This window comes from Arctopsyche grandis, chromosome 3 (assembly GCF_051622035.1).
Source record: "Arctopsyche grandis isolate Sample6627 chromosome 3, ASM5162203v2, whole genome shotgun sequence".
NCBI classification, from domain to species: Eukaryota; Metazoa; Arthropoda; class Insecta; order Trichoptera; family Hydropsychidae; genus Arctopsyche; species Arctopsyche grandis.
In genome coordinates this window covers 27,275,060-27,297,631 of record NC_135357.1, presented here as the reverse complement: position 1 = coordinate 27,297,631, position 22,572 = coordinate 27,275,060, and the positions used below count along the sequence as shown (strand labels likewise).

Below are 22,572 nucleotides of genomic sequence, written 5' to 3'. Positions count from 1 at the left end.
CTTCAAAATTACTGTAAATCATCCGGTCGAATAATTACTCTGAACACCAAAAAACAAAAATGCTGGAGCGGAGACTAGTCAATCTATACTAAGTTTGACTCACTTAATTCGAATATGACAATGATTTTTGATATGAACGTTTAAATTTTTTCATTGCTTTAAAATATTTATAATTAATTATTTAGTGAATTTTTAAAGTAAAAATATACTTTTTTTACTAAGTACTAATACTATGCAAGACATAAACTTGAACGAGGTTGTTCGTATATTTTTATTTATTATTGAAATTTATATTTTCCCCATGATGCCATTATATGTATGTAAGTTATGTACATATGTACATATATAAATTTATAGCTTGTAAATTTTTGAAATCATATTCAAATAGTGGGTAGGATGGTTTTGCCAATTTGATGAGATCAGATAAATTGGTAGGAAACGATCGACTTGGAGTCACAAATATCTATGTCAGTTTGACCAGCAGTACTACAGAAATACTTCCGAATAAATTATTTTCAATCGAGGTCAACCTAGGGCTTGAATCCAGGAACCTCTCAGTGGTTATCATTAACCCAACCGTCGAATAATACTGCTGGATATATGTACATATATAATATATATGTACACAATTGATTCGTGCGAAAAGGCATTAAAAAGTGCAAGAGAATAAACGGAAGCCGCAGATATCGGTCGCTGGGTCATTAGGACTTCGCGAATTACCGTCGAATAAGCAGTGTTCTGGCTTATCTAAAAATTGAATCGGAATCCTATTAACTCGGACAAAGGACGTTTCGAAAATAAATGGCCGCCAATGGAAAGAGTGCGCAGTAAAATCGCACAGGGTGGGCGGGTAGGCGGTTGTGGCAACGGTGGAACTGAAACAGTATTGAACGGTGGACCTGACACGACCACAGCTGAAAAACCCTAACACTGGAACGAACCCACCACCCCCCACGTGCTCCGTATGTGAGCTCGGGGATGAGGTTTCCACAGTACCGTGGAAGTTTACGCTTTCGGCTATTTTTTTTTTGTTGTTTTCATTTTGTACGATGTGTAAATTTGAATTGTTCGCGTGCCGTTGTCGGGACAAGGTCTGTCAGGAGCAATGCCAATGCTTCTTCAATTGTCGTAATTGTTGTACGTGCGAGGATCAGACCAAGACCTTGTCCGGTTTGATCTTCTGTATGTGGAGGCGCGAGCTCAATATTTGAGGATGTTGTGTAAGAGACGACCGCGACCCATTTCATTGTGTCGATTGGTATGTCATACCAAGATACGAGTGATTAAAAGAGAATTGGGTAAATATGCAACTCGATAACAATGATTTATTGCTAACATAAAACGTAAATAATATCATGTAAAAATAAGTCCGACCATGCAAACGAGGCGTACGAGGCTTTGTACGCCTACTGTCAATTAGAACTTAAAAAGTATATATGAAAGATAATGAGAGCCTATAATGCAAATTTTATAAGATACTAGCTGAATATCTTAATTGCATGCCAGAATAAGGCATGAAATTCCCGTTCCCGTTCCCGTTCTCGTTTCAAGTGATTGTTTGGAGCTCTACTAACGTCTCTTCAAAGCCGTGTCGTCATAAACCAACTGGTAACGTGGTTACCAACGAAAACATTTCCTTGTTCACATAAACACACAAATCAAATTGAGATATTGGTGACATACCAATTTGATGGAGGAACCTTTTCAACAATGAAATCAAATAAATTGGCAAACTCTGATAGAAACGATCAACTCACAAATATCCATGTCTGACCATAAGCATAAAAGATTAGCACGGGATCGAACCGGGTAACCTCTCGATGCTTAGCATAAACGCAACCACCGAACCATACCGCTGGCAATGGACAAAAAAGAATATTTTTGAATTATAATATTCTGTCTTGAAGTGATGAGTATAATTTTTAATTTTTTTGCTAACAGAAATATCCAAAGTAGCCTACCTATCTTAATAACATATTGCTTGTCTTCAAACAATAATCTACTGAATGATTTTTCGAACAATCGACCGAGAATGCAACATTTCAAGGTCTCTTTATTTATTTCCGCGCACTCCCTACTGATTTATTCTGGGGAGCCATTTCGTGAGCCGAGTCCCTTGCCATATTTGTACTCACGAAGTTTTGTGTAAATATATGTTATTTTAACAAAAAAATAAATAGAATGGTGCTCGATAGACACAAATCAGAATATATTTAGTGAAAATTCCATAAATGCATGAAGAGATGAGTAAATTAAAACGTGTTTTGTCTTTAATGGAACGCCTACACATAAAAATTCGCCAGTGCTGTGAAGGGAATAGAATTGAGACGGCGAGTTCGTGTATGCAAACGATGCGATGGACCACACTATAACAATCCACTACCATTATATCAGGTAGGGGCAAGTTCGTGTAAGCGAACGACGCGGCGGACCACACCATAACAATCCACTACCGCTACGTTAAGTGGGGCGATTCCAGTTTCTGAAATTTGCTAATCTAAGCGAGCAATATCGATATTTTTAAATTTTAATTAAAAGATTTTAGAGGACTAACCTAGTCCCTCTATTTCGATGACGGCACGCCACTATTATAAACCCTTGGTGTGACAAGTCACACCAAGGCTTTCAAAACACGATTTAATTTAAATTGAAACTTTTTTTTATATGTTTATATATAACTGGTTTCAGTATAACTGGAATAGTATTTCGTTTTGTTTGCCTTGCAGGCATTTTACTGTGTTTCCCAATTCTCTTTAGATCTGTAGTCACTGTCCAATATAAACCACATAACAATAACTTTCATTTACACACAATCCCGTTGGAAGTTTTGGTCGCCCAAACACAAAGACTACTGTAATTTATAGCTATCTATGTAGTCAAATTAACCGGCTTTGTTACATTTCTAAAATCGGCAGCTAACCACTTACATTACTTTGCTTTGCAATATACATGTCTAGTCCGCATTCACTTAAGTGTCATTACAGCGTGTAATCTAAATAAATTGTAACATGCACAGCACACTCGTCTGTAATAAACACAAGAAAGTATCGACAAGATTAAAAACCTTATCGGATTGTAATCAATAAAGTTTTATATGAATAATCGTTTAATACTACAATAGGCATAAAAACGACACATCGGAATGTAAACATGGCACATTATAAAAGTGGAATATTTTACCAACAAATTTCTCGTAGGGTTTTTGATAGAACAAATTTGATAGAGAATTTTCAGTATAACAATTTTTTATCAAATGCGAATTAGAAATTTTATTTAAGAAACAAAAAAACTCAACTTCATTATATCGCTTCCTCAACTCATAGTGCACTCAAAGATGTATGGAACGGTGTATGCTTGGCATAACGAGTTAGAAAGCGGAATACGTGGATTTGAAGTCTGACAAATGTAGTTGATGTAATGGTTATATAATAAATAAATTAAAATAGTAATGGGAGGGTCACGTAGCTAAAAGAATGTACGATAGATGGGCGAAATAAGTGCTCGAATGGTATCCGAAATAATGTAAAATGGTGCAAGGAAGGCTACAGGGCGATGGATGGATGAAATTAGAAAAAAGTGTGGGATGATATAGATGACAGTTGCTTAAATCAGAGAGAATGGAAGCTTGTTCGGGAGGCTTTAATCCAGCAGTGGATGCTGAATGGCTGTGAATTATGATGATAGCGCTAAGGTTTTAACCAGAGGTATATATTGGTTGGGTGCTTTTAAAATAATATTCCGAACGCCGATCTTTGTGATAACTTCACAATTTAGATGAGCTGAGATATTGATGTATGAATTTATGTAGTTTTATTTCTGTTTTTATATCTGTCAGAACACAAAGGCATTTTTTCAAAAATAACCTAACGTTTTTATTCCATTACCATGCATGAAAGTTTTAATTTTTGCTTGAAATCACGTATCAATTCCTTTCTAAAACCATCTCCTTTTTATTATATTCTTAAAAGCTTTTTGTTGTTCATATAAATAATAATAATTCACAATATATTTTAATAGTTACTGATCCAGTGATCATTATCCATTTTACACATTACTTTTCTTGTAAGAATTTATAATGTAATATTATTTTAACGTTTATGTTGAAACCATAGTAGAAAAAACTCAAAAACCTTACATTAAAAAAAAATTACAATTCATATGAATCATCATAATTTTTAAATCAGTGGACAAACATCTAAACATCTATGAATGAATTTGCAACATTTATACAAATCGGCGAAATTCGAGATGCTAAAAAACTCAAAATGTTGCGAGAAAATGGGTAAAGGTTGCCAATTTGTTGGAACTAATGAAAATCAGATCAATTTGCGGCAAACTCTGATAGGAAACGATCGACCTGCAGTCACAAACCAAGGTCACAAACCAAACCACTTTCTTTGTATATATATATGTATAACTAAAAGCTATGTCTATGTATGTATATATAACTAAAAACATCTGGTTGTAATCACCGAGACTCTTCACAAGTTAAACCACCTATTGAGATGTCATATTCATGTTGAGATTTTATAAACAATACGCCTGAAGTATTGTTATCTTTGAAACACCGCCATTATGAGTAATATAAATAGATAATTGTCCTAATTAATAATATTTCACATCCCCGACCGATTGTGTCATAAGCAAAATACGGACAAGCAAGATGCTGGTCTCTGAATAATGAGAACCTATTGAGCAAATTTTATAAAATATGTATATGGTGAAAAAAATAAATAGTTATAGGCGTTTAAGTAATTAAAGTTAGATGACGGCGAAAACGGATATTCACCAAGAAAACGCCGAGGCGAGCGCAGTAGGCGAACAATGCCACGGAACATTTTGGGCGATTAACGTCAGGCACTTTTTCGTGGGAGAATTTTCAAACGCGTCTAACACGATATTTTTGCACCATCGTAAAAACTTATATTGATGTCCAAAATGAGCAATATGGAAAAGTATGAAAACGATCGGATAAGACGTAAATTTTTTTCAGAATTGTAATCGTAAGTTTAACTAAAAAGAGGTTTGTAAAAACTACTACGGCAGACAAATCTGCCGACACTCACAAGTCAAGCGCCCCATGTGTGTCGTGAAACGTGTGTGCAACAGTCTGCGAAAAAGTGAAGGGTTCAGTTTCAGATCTGAATATCCTTTGGGGCCCTCAGTTGGGGACCCCTGCCGACCCAGTTGCCGGCTGGGGGTCCCTCTGCGAGTGTTATTGATCGTCGGTGTACGAGCGGACGTTTAGGGCACATCGGCACGGTGCCCGACTCACCTAACCGTGTATAATATTGTATGTACCAACACAGCTGTGTTTGACTGCTGCTGAATACCTCTGCATGTATGCATGTATCTGTCTCTGTGTGTACAGAGGCTTTGTGAATCGATGCTCTGAAAACTGTGAATAGTCGCCGGGTACAATGTGACGGGGAAAATTTGCAGCGATTGTTCAACCTCGCTTGGGATGTGTAGAGAAATGGTTCAATTAATACTGGGTACTGACCGTTCTCAATGTTGGGTTGCTTGACACGTGAAGAGTGCACGTGCCTTGGAATAAATTAGCTTTTATATGTTTGGTTTGTTTTTTTCGTTGTGTTTTTCTGGACATTGAGTGCTTTCAGTATATATTAATACGTACGGACCCAATGCATTAACAACATTTGAACAATAAACGGCGCTTAAATTTTTAATAAATTTGACATAAAGTGAGAATTTTCAATACGAAAACCATTCGAATGAACAGTTTTGTTGTTTTTCACGAAAAAATATGTTCATATGTATGAATGTGTGGGTAAAAATCGCACGAAACACAGTTGGAGGAAAGCTGACGTACGTTCTTGTTTTTACGATTGCGTTTGATTTTTCCCGTTATTTTTTTTTTATTCGACGCCACTTTACGGCCGCATCAAACAATGTAATATTTTTTATGGCACGGAAATAACGTTCGTTTTTCCTGGCTTGCGATAAGAAATGTTTATTTATTCGTTTCCAATACGCCTCTGTGTAGATCGTCGATTCGCATTGTTGCCGAGGCAGATGCTCGCAACTAATTTTTACGATATTAACTCACGGTCGACTGTATTGTGTCATCGAGCAAATAGCTCTAAAATATACTACAAAAAATCATACTCAACAAGCCCTAACGGAAATTTGAATAAATTCATTATTTCATAACGACGAAATTGATATAAAAAATCAATATACACAAATCGCACAATCAGATGGTAATTTTGAATGTATCTTATTTTTAGTACCATTTTGCACCTTGAAAAGTATTTAAGGTTGATCACTATTCTTCTATATATGTAGATATTCAATCAACAGATAAATGCAATGAAATCGATTTTATTAATTCAGCAAATATATATTTAGAATATTTGCGAGACTTAACGCGTTGAAGTCTTCCAACGTTTTTATGAATGTTTAAGCATTTATTAATTGTCATACATAACAACGTATAGAAGATTCGTTTTTGAAAGTCAAAAGGTCATAAAATATAATAATTATTATTACCATAGAAACCGACACATCGTAAAAGGCGATAATTTATCGATTGATTTTCGCCTTTAAGATTTTAAATCATTAAAAAACACATCAGATGATATAATGATGCACCAACTGACAACACAGTAAACGTGAATTGCATGTAATATATGTACGATTTGTTTGTATTTTGATTGCAAAAACGAAAACATCTTTCTATATGAGCATTTTGTATTGTTTTGTATTATTCATCTTCAGTTTCAGTGAAGTTTTTTTACATTGATATATAGATAAATAAACATAAAAAGGTAAACTTTCTGATAAAAGTTCACACAATTCCTTGTCAAAATGTCATTCTGATTTGACCTATTCGTGTGTGTGCTAGTGTTTTAGGTATCGATCGTGTATTTTTTAATACATTCGCCGGAATGAAAATGGAAAATTGTTAAGGAAACCTCTTATCGCGTACACATTAAAGGCGATTGTATGCAAAAACGTGTTTAACAAGGTGAAACGACACGGGGCTGTTCATAAAGTTACCGTTGTTATGCAAGTCGCTTTGAGACGGTCACGCGGCTGCGATAAGATTACACTCGAAAATATGTGCCGAGCTCGTTATAAGTGAAAGATTTAGAACGAGGTATGTACACATGTGGGTTAGGCGACGATGCTTCGTATATATCTGCGTTCTTATTGCGAAATTTGAAGACTTTTTTTACGATCCGATCGGTCCGACTGCGTCAGAGCGTAGTTTTCGAGATTGCTTCGCGATTCGCTCGATTGATTTTCGCAGAGGAAAATCGACGAAACGAGGAAGGGAAAGTCAACATTGTGTCGCTTGAATGATGGTTCGTTACGCTTGTTTTCCTTCTGACCTGGAAGCGCTCGACTCGAATGGATATTCGGCCATCATTACGATGTCTCGTCTCATGTGGATTGTTTCGTCGTTGCTAATTACTGACAGCTACATAGTTTCTGATTATTATAGTACGGATTTGTGATGATTATTTGATGAGTTGAAATGTTGACACTGCATGGTGCCATTTTTATTAAAAAATCAAACGATAGATCACATGAAATTTGTTTATGATAGGTTTTTTTTTATTTAGGTTTAGCTAACATAATAGAATGAGTAAGGAAACAAGATCGATTTATAAGAAAACTTTTATTACAATTAAATTATAATAAACATCTGAAGCACCAAACTGAAGTCAAAGTTCAAAGATATAAGGTTTTTATTAGCTTCACTCTGTTAGTTCAGTGATATTTCTGCTTGTCGAAAATTTTTGATTTGATTTTGAGCCACTTTCATTCTTTAGACCGCTTTGATATTTTACCGACAATCGAGAAGTAAGCTCATGTCTCTGGCATGAAGCTAGAGGAGTTTAATCATTAACGAACTCATTAAAAATAACATCGGAATCTTGTATCAGATCGGAGCGATGACAAGTCGCTTTCTATACGCCTCTTTCTACTACCCCTTTCAGCTCAATTAAACAGTGGTAAAGTTACTTTTTTCACTCTCATTTACCCTCATCTTATATATAATATTAGCAGCTTTTATACTTTCTCATATACGTTTCCAATTCACTAAAGGTCTGACCCAATAAGCTGGAAACTTTAGTCGCGTATTTATTCTCCTCACTGTAAACAACCGTGAAATGAAATATACATATGTATATGTATATTTGATTGATATGAGCCGTGGAATAGCTTTTTCTAATATAAAAATCAATGTTTTAGTCATATTTTAAAAGCAGCAATAATGGTTTCGTACTAAAATAGAACTCATTCCATACAATATGAAATATTTTTAAGTTGTTTCCTTTCAAGAAATATTGGTCGATATGAACTTATTCGAAACTAATAAGTTTAAGCCTCTTAAATTGAGAGCTTTTACACCCACTCTCCCTCATTTCTCCACAAACCTACAATTTCCCATCGGAAAGCTTTCAATATACCTATAGAGGCGGAAGTACAAATTCACAAATAGAGCTTTTAAATAGAAACCCATTCGACTACACGGGTGTTGCGACAGAACACGAATGTTTGTTTTAGAGTATACATACATACAGTTAGTATACGACTAACCCTTCAGCGGACCAAAGAGCGATAAATAACACAGAATTCGCAAGGCGTATCAAAGCGAAGGAAATGTCACGACCTTGCGTAAAAACGGACGTGAACCCTCCCAGTTTATTTAAGTCAACTAAAAAGATACGAAAGTTGTTACTTTCTTTTTGTTCTCGGCTAAAAAGTACCCGGTGGCGTGATACGAGTCGAACGAGTGGTTTATACGTATTATTTCGGATGTGTTTTTGCGTCGAAATTGCCTCACAGTCGAAGCCTTGCCATAGTTCGACCTATTTTCGAGATTCGCGTGACAATAAAATACAAATGAGCGCAGTTTTCCCCGTTTTATAGCACTATGGCGTGCGAATAATAAAATTGCCCTAATGGATACGCAAAAGAAAATTCAAACGTGTGAAATACATACATACATACATATATCAGATCAGCGCTTTTCCTATTCAATAAGTTAACAAATAGAATTCAAAAATACATAGAACTATTTGAAAAGCCAATTAGACGGGATCATTGTCTGTGGGCGAGAAGGAAATGTATCAAGATGAATAATTAACGATTTTCTCCGTCTATTTTAGCTTGGCCTTCACCGGCGAATTTAAAATGTTTGCATATATAAATAAAGTTTATCTTTGAACGACATTTTTTGAAATGGTGTTTAATTTTAATATCTCGGTAGAATAAACTTGGAATAAAAATGAAGACAAGACGGTACAATGTTTGATCAAGATAATGATAAAATAATTTAAGCGAAGCTTAATATCTCACTTACTAAAAATGATTATAAAACGGAATTTTAGTATAAAAATTAAAATGTATCAATCAGTCTTTCACTGTTTGAATGATATTTCTTCAGTCTTAAAATGTTTATAGTGCTATATACTCGGCGGAACCTTATCGTTTCGAAGCATCGTTATTGCTTTTATACTGTTGTTCGAGAAAATACATAAAAATGAATTTTAATCGAAGTGCGTGCTATGAAAATGTCGTTTCGATTTTTCTACTCGAATACCGCCCTTCGCATTGTTTTATGATACAACGTGTTTTATTACACTGTTCCGCAATCAGATAAACAAAACAGAAACTAAATCGCCATTCTGACTTCGAAGTTTGGAAGACTTGTACGGATTATAATGTAGTTTTCGTGCTACTAGCGTACGTCCCGTCCCGCAAAGTATAGCTTAGTTTCATAACCCGAATTTTCATCACGCAGGAAGGATACGCTAAGGAAGAGTTATGGCTTAAGACCCCGCCGCAAACTTATAATTTAATTAACTTTAGCACACGACGAAATGAAACGCGCATAATAGTCGCACAACGTCCAAAGTCGTAAATTACCACCACGGACAATTCAAATCCTCTCAACTTGATACTCATTCTTGCCTATATTCATTCCGAGATGAGAATTTATCGATTTTTGCCAGCTTACGTATACGTGCGATTACGTATTGAATACGTAGCGCTCAAATTTTCGACTACGTATTCGCTACGTCACGCTTCGTAGATTTCGTTCCGACGAAGTGTACGCGCGTTAATATCGTTCGGACGGACTATACGTGTTCTATCACTACATATGTACTGCACGATTCAAAAATACACGCGCGATTAATAATAGAATTTAATGTAGCTATAATGATTTTATAGCCACATCCATAGGTCACATGGTAGAGCGTTCGACCAAAAGGTATAAACCTAGAAAAATTTTAAATTTCAAAGTCAATATTTGTATCCATATCATGTATTTATATATGTATGGATTGAAAAGAATTTATTCCGAGTATAATCTTTAATGCTTCTGGTCAGACTTGGATATTTGTGACTTCAAGTCGATCGTTTTCTTTTAGAGTTTGCTAATTTATCTGATTTCACCGTTGAAGCGGTTCCTCCATCAAATTGACAAAAACCATCTTACCCAATATGTCACCACTATTTGATACATATGTAGATAGATGTCTCGCTTATTTTATTATATATCTATATAGTATATAGCTTATATGTCTGGTCACAGAGACGCTTTATTCTGTAATGTCACCGTGGCTCATTAATAAATAAATAAATGTATATTCTTCGCTCAGTATTTGTAATATAAACAGCTTAAACACGGTGAGTCTAATAGTAAATATTCATTGGTTTTTTCATTAAATTTATTTGAATCGAAAAAAAAAAACGAATCGTCGTCAGAGAAACTCCACCAACAGTTCCCAATCAACAATACTAAATTTAATTCATTTAGTACGTTATATGTATATGAATGGATGGTGTAAAAATGGTACAATTAAAAATATGTACATTCATCCCGCAAAATAATAAGTAGTTATATTTTCGATAATTGTCAAGAAATTAAATGAATAATTAAATACAATTTCAACACTATCGTTCATCATGTTGTTTAAAATGTCTGAAGGTTGCGTTCTATTTCATATGAGTGTCTTTGAAGATTATGATATAAATCTTGAATTTTTTTGGTACACATGTAGCAACAACTTAATACAGTATATGCCGAAATGTATGCGTCGGCCAAATTTATTATTTATTTACGTGCTACGCGAGTGTGTGTGTGTACATAGGTATATGCATAGTATACAATATACATAAGTTGGCATGCATTATGCGAACGGCCAATTTACATAATATACAAACAAAACAAAATGAGCCGTTGTACTTCTCAGCGACGAGCGTTCATTATTACATTATGATATTTTCGCAGTGGATATCGCAGTGGAAGAAGACATATGGCGGCGGTCGTATCTCAGCCGCGTTCTATTTGCGTCTCATTATTATTCTAGATTTTTGGCACTGAAAAATATGTTTGTTTGCGAGACGTTGAGAATGTGGAAACGCGCGCACACCACTGGGTACGCCAAAAGTCTAATATAAAAATTTCTGTTGCACGAGACTGCCAGAGAGTTCACGGGGGAAAATTCGAGACGTCGACTTTTCCGCACAGCCTCGTCCGAAGCGGACTTGGAATCTTCAAGGTTGAGTGGCTCTTTTGCTTAGAGAGCCTTGGAAATTTTATCTGAAGTGTGTTTCAGCAACGAGAACCGTCTTGCTTCACTTCAATCTTAGATATAATAAAAAGGCAAGATAAGAGTGCGGCATATATTCCATAAGTTTTTCGATTGAGGAATTTACACTTTTTTATACTTTTAAATTTTAAATAAATTAATTTTTCAGAACTTTCTATATGTATGTTCTTGCGCTTTGAGAAACCTATCGATATATCTTGCCAAGTCGACGAATAAATTATTTAGATAATTATTGGCTTGTCTTTATTCGGTAAGCAAATTCGTTTCATTTGGTCAGTAAATAGATGATCTGTAAGTTATTTTATCGGTCACTGACTTACTTGATTATTGTACATACATATACATATATGTTTGTCAAAGAATACTTAAAAAAATAAGCGATTTACTGTTTGATTTTCATCTATAAAGTATGAAGTTATAAACGAAGTATGAAGTTAGAAACGACTATATAAACCAAGTTACTGACAAGAACAATTTGTAATTTGAACAAACTCAGAACAAGAACTGAGATGACAAGAACAATTTGTAATGATAATGAGATGATGAATTTACATTTTTTATACTTTTGAAGAACTAAATATTGCAGAAACAATTTCTATGATCCTGATTAAATTAATTGGATAATTATTGGCCTGTATTTATTTTTGGTCAGTAGCTTTGTTGATTTGTTCAGTAAATATATGAGATAGATAAGTAAATAGATGAAATAGGTAAGTTATATTAGTGGCCTATCTTTATTTGGTCAGTAAATAAATTATCTTTATGTTGCGTGATTAAATTAAGTTGAGTAATTAAATTAAGTTATATTATCGGTCACTGACTGCTTGACTATTGTTTGTTTTTCAAAAAATACTTAAAACAATAAGCGAATTATTAAATGTTCATTTTTTATCTTTAAAGATACTTTATAGTACATGATAATTTTTTTTATAAAAATTACTGACATTAAATTGTTAATATAATTCATTTATAACAATAATGATACGAAAACCATAAAGAACGAACTATTTTACAGCGTATATGGGCTTTATATTAATTTCTATTTGTTAAAAGACTTATTTCATTTCATGAATGTGTCAAAAAAATGCTCAATTCAAGAACAGCGCAAGCCAACTGTTTTTTATATGAAAAAAAAACTATATGACGCTGTCAACCATTTTGAAAACGAAATCCAGGATTAAAGTTCAGTCATGTCATGTCAAAAATTAATCCACAACTCTGCAACAGATGCGATTTATAAAAAAATTCTGTAATTTGAAGTAAAGATATATAATATGTATTAAAATGAAAACTTTATAAGTCGAATCATAAGTGACGCAAATAAATGAATTGCTTAAATCGCAATATTTAATATGCAACTCAGAAACTTGTAAACAAACAATAAAAAATGTCTATATAATTTTTTTGCAACACACTGTACTAACTAGAACACGCTGCATTTAAACGCCATCCATTAAAACAGGAAGATCAAACATTTCTTTAAAATTTTATAAATACACAATTTTTGATCGTAAATAATTCTAAACTATGACATTTACTACTGTGTGAATCAAAATAAAATAAGGTCAATTTATACGCGGCCTAAACATTACTCAGATACAAACAATTCTATTATTTGAATCGAATCAAAAGAAAATTACATTTTCCGGGTTCGTATATAATATTTATCGATTGATTTACTACACTAAATTAAACTCGACACGCATTTCGTAACGATCGAGAATATTATCGTTGCTTTTGTCGTTATTATTTTTGATGTAATATCGTTGCCATTGTTGTTTCGAGCCTTAATGACATAATGTCACACGTGACAATGAAACAATAATGTTATTACCTTGACATATGTACGAAAATTGAAATGTTTTGTCAACTTTATAACAATTATGGGATTTCCCCTTCGAATTTTCATGTTTATAAAAACAAATTTACATTAATTCATTTCAAATTAGCAATAATTGCGACGCTCATTCGACTCGTAATAATTGAACAGTTTCATTCACAGCTTGTGCAACAATTTCGAATGTGTACCAAAAAAAAAAGAGAAATCAATATTTTTCAATAATTAGTTCTATCTCGAATTGACAGCATCCTGTTGTTATTATTAACATCAATGCATTCACATTTAACAGACCATACAAATATGTGGCAATTTTTTATTTTTTAAACTAGGATTTTTATTTTGTTTGAACAAAATGAAAACATTTCAAAGACTCGTATGAGATTTGTTTACATTTCAGCATATCTAAGAGTGTCGATGAAAGCTTATTGAGCTATCGCGTAAGCGATTACTAATGGAAATTAATTGCAATAAAATGAATATTATACAAGCGAGGGATTATATTAACTTATGCATGTACAGGCTAGGCCAAAAGTCAATAAACGAGTTATTTTCGTACTGCTTTATACACGCAAGAACGTGGAGCATTGTTCGATAACGTTTAAAGTTCGCGTTTCGTTTCTTAACCAAAGGAAAAAAGCGGCTTGGGGAATGTTTAAGATTAGGTCTGAATAATTTACGAACGGTAATCGGGCGAGGCACGACGGAAATTCTTCACATTTTCCGAAAAATGTGTATACAAACAAAAGTTTATTACCATAATACGTTACGAACAATCGAAATACCCATACACGAGGCATTAGCGAGACGAGTATTTGAATTATTGAAGAATTACGGTAGGCGAACGTGAGATAGGAAGCCGTTGTTTCTGCTCCATTTTTCCCGGAAATAGGAAAAACGGGATTCCGGAGTTGTTTTTCACGAAATGTGTGGGTATTTTTACAGCGGCCGTAAGCCTAAATGTGTGTCAGTTAAAGTTAACTGCACAGTTAAGCCCCTTTATGGCGACTATTACGGTTTTCAGACATTTCAAGTTTAACCGACGAGTCCATACCTATACATATGTGGGTTAAATATTTTAAAAAACTGCATGAACGTGTAATCTTTTTTAATGATTAATCGGTTTTGATTTAATATTATTTATGTGTACGTTTCGTAATCGTGTAAATTGTCACGACTCGAGAAAAAGTCAAAGTGAAATTACAACAATTTGTCATTTTTTTAGTACGGAAGAGTGCAATTGCATTCACAGACCAAATTGATTATTGGTTTCTATTTTTTTTTTTTGACAAATCTGCACTGGTGAAAGTTTGCTTTTTACTAATCGATTGTTCAGCGTGTCTCATTATTGTTTCGGCACTGTTAATATTTTCTATTATGCAACAAATTGGTGTTATGTCACTTGAGTCGACGAGGAAAACAAATACAAAAGATTGAGAACTAATTGAAGCGTTCTCAATTCATTCTCAATTGTTACATTGAGTAATAGATTCGCTTTTATTTGTATTTCGGTACTTTTTGGCATGGATTTTAATTTAATTCAGGAGAAATCTCACTTATAGAATTTTAAATTCGGTTTCTTAAAACACGATTTCACACCACTAGTAACAGAATGAACATTTAGGAATTAATGAATATTTCTATATAGTTTCTATATAGCACCGAGCAAAAAAAAAGCATCCATTTTACTTTCCGGAGCGGATCGCTAATCGATCGTTACTCATTTTATAAGTTTGGTCCACTAAATTCGAATATGACAATGCTTTTTGTAAGTTTTCTTTCGTTTGTGAGATATAAGTGTTTATGAGCGTCATTTACCGCTCGAACTAGTACAATTAATAGACACCGGATAGTCACAGTGCTATCCATTGTTCCATTGCTGTAAATCCTTTGTAAAAAAGGTTCGGCAAACCTTTAACAATGCATTTACAACCTTTGAACAATACGCGGCACCTTCTGGGTCCGGTGTCTAACAATTAGTTACAAAATATATCGAGATTGAATATCATTAAACAGTGTGAAATTTATATTCCTGGCTCAATAAATGCAACTCGAGAAAAAATGTGTAAAAAAATACATAATAAGTCAAATTCGCTAAACTTTTAACGAAGTTATCTCTTTATCTCTTGCATAGCAATAATACTTATAAAAAATATACTCAAATTGAAAACCATTCTTTGTAAACGTAGTTAAATACAAAACTGTCCCAGTGGATAATTAATAGCTTGAAAAAAAATGTATAAGAAAAAAGTATATTTTTTACTTTTAAAATTTGTCGGGTAATGAATTATAAATAATTTAAATCATTAAAAAATCACGATCAATAGAAAAAGCACCCGACTATTGATTACAATACTCACGTTGGACACAGAAATACTAGATTTTGAGTTAAAGTCTGCAAAAGCCATAAATCTGTAAAAATTGCTCTTTTTTTTAAACGATCATATCTCATAAACGAGAAGACACCAACAAAAATCATTATCATAACCGATTTCAGTAGGTCAAACTTAGTCAAGATTGATTAGTCTCCACTCCAGTAATTGCTCAGTGTAATCAGTCATATACATTTTTAACGAAAAGTTATTTCATTAATCTCAATACTTGATAGTTAGTTTAAATTTAATAAACAAATCACTAGACAATGACGTTAAAGGTCTACGTAAGAAATAAACTCTGATCCGATAGAGTGCAAAGGGCTAAATAGATAAATCTTTAATAGATAACGAAAACGTTATCTATTAAATATAATACCAAGTAATGATTTCCATTCATAAATTGCAACCGTCACATTTAAATGGACTCGTATAACTGCAAAGGCTATCGACTCACTTTCAATCTGAAATTAAGTTTCGGTTCAGCGAATGTTCAGCTACATTGTGTATGTAACAGCCGATGGTCAGTTACCTCAGTTCGTTACACAATGACGATTATTCGAGGGACCTTGATACGACAGATCGTTAAATTTTGAATACATTTGAATAAACAAACACACGCCCCGGCGGGAATCGCGTGAGAGTATAGCATATTCGCAAAATTGAAATAAAAATAATAATCACCTTAGGACTTGGAACGACCGTCACGAGAGTTGAACTAGCAAAGGGTCTGCCATCGCCGGGTATAGTAATCGGATGGTTATTTTGGAATTATAGGGTTAAATCGGTTTATTGTTTAATAGTACGCGAGTGTATTTAGCGCGCGAGGGACTTTCAATTAACGTCAATTGGTTCCTGGCCGCAAATGGAATAGCGGCAAACACTAATGGTAAATATCCGATTGGACTTACTACAGATATACTGCGTAATATGCAGGTCGGAGGCTGTTGTGCGGTGAAATAGTGGCGAAGTTTTCCATGAAACATTACGACTAATGCAGGAATCACACCGTCCAATTAATTTCATGGTCCGATTCGATCAATGATGGGTAACACAACACATCTCAATTTTTTTAGAATTGGTACAGCAAATCGAATGGTTTGATTCCTACATTAAAATAAAATTTTAGTTGCTTTTGTAATGCGTGCATATTCTTAGCCCATTTGGGAGTCTTTCAAATTGAACTATTAATATACATACATAGCATGAGATTAATTTGGCAGGTTAAAAGTTTCATACAGTAAATAAAAATAAATAAAAAAGGTATATAGATTTGACAAATAAAATGTATGTAAATACTACATAAATAAAACAAAAATCCTCTTCGTTGACAGATTCGAGTATCTCATTAAGTCTATGAGGAATTTATCTACCTAAGTGCCTCTATCATAATTGAAGAAGGATGCCAAACAGAAATCTACAGAAGAATAGGCATGACGAAAACAGCAAAGACATAGGAAAACTGCTCTATAATGAGAAGAATAAAAATCCGGCAATTTCTGGTGATCTTCATTATACCTATATTGTACGGAGTCGAAACATGGTTGCTTTAAAAGAAAGAAAGGGACATGTTCGGATGCCTTCGGAATGTGGTGTTGCAGGTGGATGCTGTGAATCTGATGGACTGCAAGAGATGACAGTTTCAGAGAGACTCTCCACAACATGCAGGAAAATGATTCTCTCATGTTTTGTCCATATTGCCAGGAAGAATGTGGAGAGTCTAGAGAAGCTGGTAGTCACCGGAACATCAGAGTGAAGGCAAGCGAGAGGACAGTCTCCCATAAGATAGTCAGAATAAGTCAAAGAATTTGCGGGATCGTCTCTAAACGCTGTTTTAAATTTTAAGCTCCGGAAGGAGTGGAGGCAGATTATTCATCGAATTCCAGATGATATCAATGATCACGACGCTCAGCATTGAGAAAACGAGGAAAGATAGTGGTAAATATTATGGAATGGAATATAATGTTAAATAAGATATGCTAGAATTATTAAATTGTGGTAAAAGTATATCCAATCTCAGATACAACGATGATACCATCTATTAAGAGTCTGCATCTAAAACTCTAGATTAAAAGAGCAAAAATTAAATGAATTGACATGGTCAACTCATGAGGATGGATGATCTATCTGATCTTAAAGTTGTACACGAGTTCTAAGACTGGAATAAAAAGCGGATCAAAAAACTCAATGTGGATGGAAACCGAGCAAAATTTGAAAAGACCATGTCTACGAAAATGCGCCTGGTCGAAGCTTTGATCTTCCTCGTATTTCTATACGGAGTAGAGACATAATAAATGCTTTTGAGAGATAATAAATGCTTTTGAATTATTTGAATTATATTGGAGACAGATGCTTAGAATCCCCTGAATAGCGAGAAGACATTCTGCAAGTCATTCTGCAAGAACTGAGGGTTGGCGATAGGCTATAATCCATCTATCGTATACGAATCTTCTAGTTTTGGCGAGACCAGGAAAACTTGGAAAAGTTGGTCGTTCTGGGAAACGTTAAAGGAAGCAGAAAAAAAAGGAAGATCTCCAACAAGATGGAGTGATCAGGTCAAGGCTGCTGCTGGGAAAACTGCAGTTGAGTCATTACGAGTTGCGGGCTGTCGAGATGGCTGTATGAACATGACAGGTCGTATTATGGAAGCCAGAAAGCGACGATAAAAGAAAAGACAGAAGGCAAATAGTAGAAGTAACAATACACACGAGTGACAATACACACTCAATAAGGCAGTTGAACATAAAAAAAGCAACTTCACGACAACGAAATCAAGTACGTATTATTTAATAGCTTTTTCTTTTGGTCACGTTGCTTACACGAGAATCTTATATCACTAAGTTGTTACTTAAATCAAGTACACACATAATAAAACGTCGAATTTATACGTATGATTGCACAAGAAAGTGTGTCTGAAGCGGCGCCGATTTGCATTTACGCCTGTTGTCACTTGGAATTAGCGCCGTACGAAATCGTGCTCGTCGAACACGACTTTTGCATCGGCCTGTATATTTTAAACATTATCTCCAATCATCATGCGGGATGAGCAAACGTCGATAGAACGTGGCCGACGAGGCCGAACGGTTAACACGTTGCAGCCGTGACATGTTTCGGTATGTGTGCATATCGGGTCGATATGCAAAAATATGTTTTATATACGTGAAATTGCCTTCTACTTAGATAAACGTATTGTATGTAGTTTAAATATGCGAGTGACATAGTTACCAAACATATCACACGTCCTAAAATGGATAGGAAGTGAATATACATATGTACATATGTACATTGAACTACAGCAGTGGTAGCCACGGGGGCTTTTTTTGGGCGTAGTTTATATTTTGGGCGTGAGCTTTTTTTTTCGACTAATATACGATTAATACCAGTTAGGAATTTATATTTTTCTCGCATCTTTACGGACGGATGGATGGATTTCGTTAAATTGAAGTCAAAACCAAGCAAGCCAAAAGAAAAAGTAGGTACATATAAACCTTCCTGACAAAGAGAAAAATGAAACGAAGTCTTATCTAAAATATTTAAAACGAAAATATTGATTCAAAGATTGTTATTGATTTATTTTATTACAATACGTAGATAGTACTTGTTTTGTTTTTGTTTTATTGTGATTTATTTTATTAAAATACATATTATATGTGATATTGAAAATCCCCGTCAACTTAATACATACATACATATATAGAAAAAAAATAGGCTAATGGGATACTGGAAAAATAAACTAAGCCCAAACGAAAGCCCGCGTGGCCACCTCTGAACTACACTATTTAAATTTTTGGTACATTTTAAGTTGTTCTCAAATTGTTGGCGAACAACCAAATTATTCGTAAACAATTTTGAACAGATTGGTGGACGTTCAAGAATCAATAGAGTCATTAACACATTAAACTATAGTTGGAGAACAACGGATGTTTAAAATTAGAATTTTGGTCAATGTAATAGTTTTACTGTGAGTATCACTACTTAAATCCTTTTTATTGGCAACAAGACAAGAAGTTGAACAGTTATTAAAAAATTGTGTTGAAGATTTGGTCACAATTTTGTAGTGAAATTCGTACAAAAATCGGCTGAAACTTTTGAAAACTTTAAATATACTAAGAAAAGTCAAGAATTGGGAAACAAAATGGTGAAATTGAATTTAAAATAAAACTTTTTATAACATGAAGGATTTATTATAATAGGGTTTATTATAATTATATAAGTTAGATCATAAGTTATTAACTAGTTATTTTAAGGATTATACAATAAGAAATAGAGATATGCATAGTTATTATTAGACGTAGGACCGGAAGCGTGCTTTTTCCAGGAAACAGGACATTTTGGGTCTATTTTCCAGGAAATAAAGCAAACTACAAAGCTAGAGTTAAAAAAAAGTTTCATCATAAAAATGAACAATGCACGGCGAACAATAAACAAAGAACGGCACGCTTCCGGTCCTACCTCTAGTTATTGTACCAGAAATAAGAACAATTTATTTGTAGGTAGAGATTACCTAAACAGAATCTGCTTTAGATCGTCGACTTAAATCTTTAATTAATATTATGTTTTAAATGTATTATGAGCATTTATAAGAATTGTAAATAGGTTTTTGAGCTCTTTTTCCTATTATGCTGTACATTAACATTAGAATAATATAATACTATGATTACTAACAAAATTAAATTAAAATCGAAAAATAGAAAATGATCAGTAGATCAGTAGCTATTCAAATAGATATAAGATGTATTGTGAACATAATTTAGTAATAATAAAAAGCATTTAAAAATCAAAAATCAAAATCAATTTGTAGGTAGAGTAAGGAAAAAGAAGACAGCTGGTGGTGTCTTCCACAGGGTTCCCGGAAAGATGCACTAAATTGCACTGAATAGTAGTGCAGTTTCGACAAGTCCTAATTTTCAAAGGCGCCCAAAAAGAACTTACGCAATAGAATTCCACAAAAAAAAAAGATTTAACACCCTCGGCAAACATACAAATACCTCTTGACGCTTTTTTGTGAAATTCTATTGCGTTAGTTCTCATTGAGCATCTTTGAAAGTTTGGATGTATCGAGAGTGCAACCATAACGAGTGCATTTTTCCGGCCACCCTTTCACAGGGGTGTGCTCATGTGCAATGCCCTCCCTAAGACTGTGGATGCATTTATATATAAAATTTTATATTTTTATATATAAATAAATAAATAAATAAAATGTAGGGTTTATTAAAAGGATACTAATAAAGCTTATTTTCAAATATTTAGTTCAATGTACTATTATGTACATATGTATGTACTTTTAATCGATTTATCCCGTGTGTATGTATGGTAAATTTAAGGAGAAAAATCCTAAAGGCCTCAAACGAGGCCACCACCTCTACCCGATACAGTTTGCTGAAAGGTCTTTCGGCGCTATTGATTTTCACAGAGTTGGCCGCGAGTCGGTATCGACAATGATGTCCAATTAGCCGCGTTTCCGGGTTTCGTTTTGGCGAGATTGAATGTCGAACGAACGAGATACTCGAGAGACCCCGCCATTGTTTACCGTGGGTAATTGTCGGTCATTGTTGGTCACCGTTGGTCATGTTGCAGGTCGCAAGGCGATCCGGCGAAGGTCGCCACGTGCCGTCACGTATCGGACACGTCAGTCAGGTGGTTATCGTCCGTCAAAAAACGATGCTCCATTTGCGATGACAATGACGATAATATTGTTGCGGTCAAGAACGTGACGATGGCTGTCGGACGTGATCTCGCACTTTGCGATGGCGATGTCTACGTGATTTTGCGTACGAGATCGAACGAAACGACTCCGCGTCACGAAACTGCAGCAGAGTAACAGGCGATTGTGGTACTGAGTTAGCTCATTTAATTGCTTCATTTCGCGAAATTGTCAACCATGCCAAATTAAGACCGCAGATGTGCCATTTTGTTTTATGCGAAGATTGTATTCTTAACGGCCTATAATTAAGATGGAAAATGATACAAAGGAATTGCTTCATCTTCGTTATATATACTTTTTGGTAAATGGATTATTTCGCACATTGCGATTGCGCAAACGTAAACCACGAATACGTATTATCTGGCACCAGAATTCTCGATAGTATGATATTTCAATATGAATTTTCGGGTGCCAGGTTGTGACGTTTGCGAGATCGTTTTGTGCGGAATAATCACTGAACCATATTTTTTATTTTTAATCAACCAGAATTTCATATAAATATTTCATATAAATATCTGTAATTTTTAAAAAAAATAATGATTTATTCATTTATTCATACAATTATATACATTTATTTATTTTAAACGACGTCTATAGTCAAACATTGTACATAAGTATTATTAAAGTCCAATTATAAACTTCGATTAACAATCGCACAGACATATATGGACAAAATTTTGCAGAATTTGAAATATTAACAAATTTTGAGATGCTATAAACACAAATTCTGTGAGGAATAAGACAGGATTGCTAATTTGCTGGAACCGTTTCCAATGCTATCAGATACATTGTCAAACTGTGAAAGGAAACAATCGACTTTGGAGTCACATTTTCAAGGTCTGATCAGCAACAAAACCAGGGATAGAACCAGTGAACATACAATTGAAAGCGTTACACGTTAACCATTAATCTATGCTGTTGGTCAATGATACAATTTATAATATAATACAATATGCCTCAATGTATGACTTTATTTCAAAAGTGAATTTTAAAGTTACGCTTCAACAAAGATTTGTTCGAATTACAATTAAAATACATTCATTTTCTAATTTATAAAAAAAC

At 34.1% G+C, this 22,572-nt stretch overlaps 2 protein-coding genes across 2 annotated transcripts in view; one reads left to right on the top strand and one right to left on the bottom strand.

Annotated features, from left to right (window-relative positions):
• The window catches only part of Tob (Transducer of ERBB2), a 39,898-nt gene that overhangs the window by 12,753 nt on the left and 4,573 nt on the right, over positions 1-22,572 (bottom strand). The window lies entirely within an intron of this gene.
• Positions 1,051-20,653, top strand: LOC143923045 (uncharacterized). Its single transcript, XM_077446526.1, has 2 exons — positions 1,051-20,111; positions 20,277-20,653. Exon 1 carries the CDS (start codon positions 17,209-17,211, stop codon positions 17,560-17,562), a length of 354 nt encoding a protein of 117 aa, XP_077302652.1. The 5' UTR covers positions 1,051-17,208; the 3' UTR covers positions 17,563-20,111; positions 20,277-20,653.

Coding starts and splice junctions, on each gene's coding strand:
- LOC143923045 (XM_077446526.1), top strand. CDS start 17,209: ATGCCAAACAGAAATCTACAGAAGAATAGGCATGACGAAAACAGCAAA.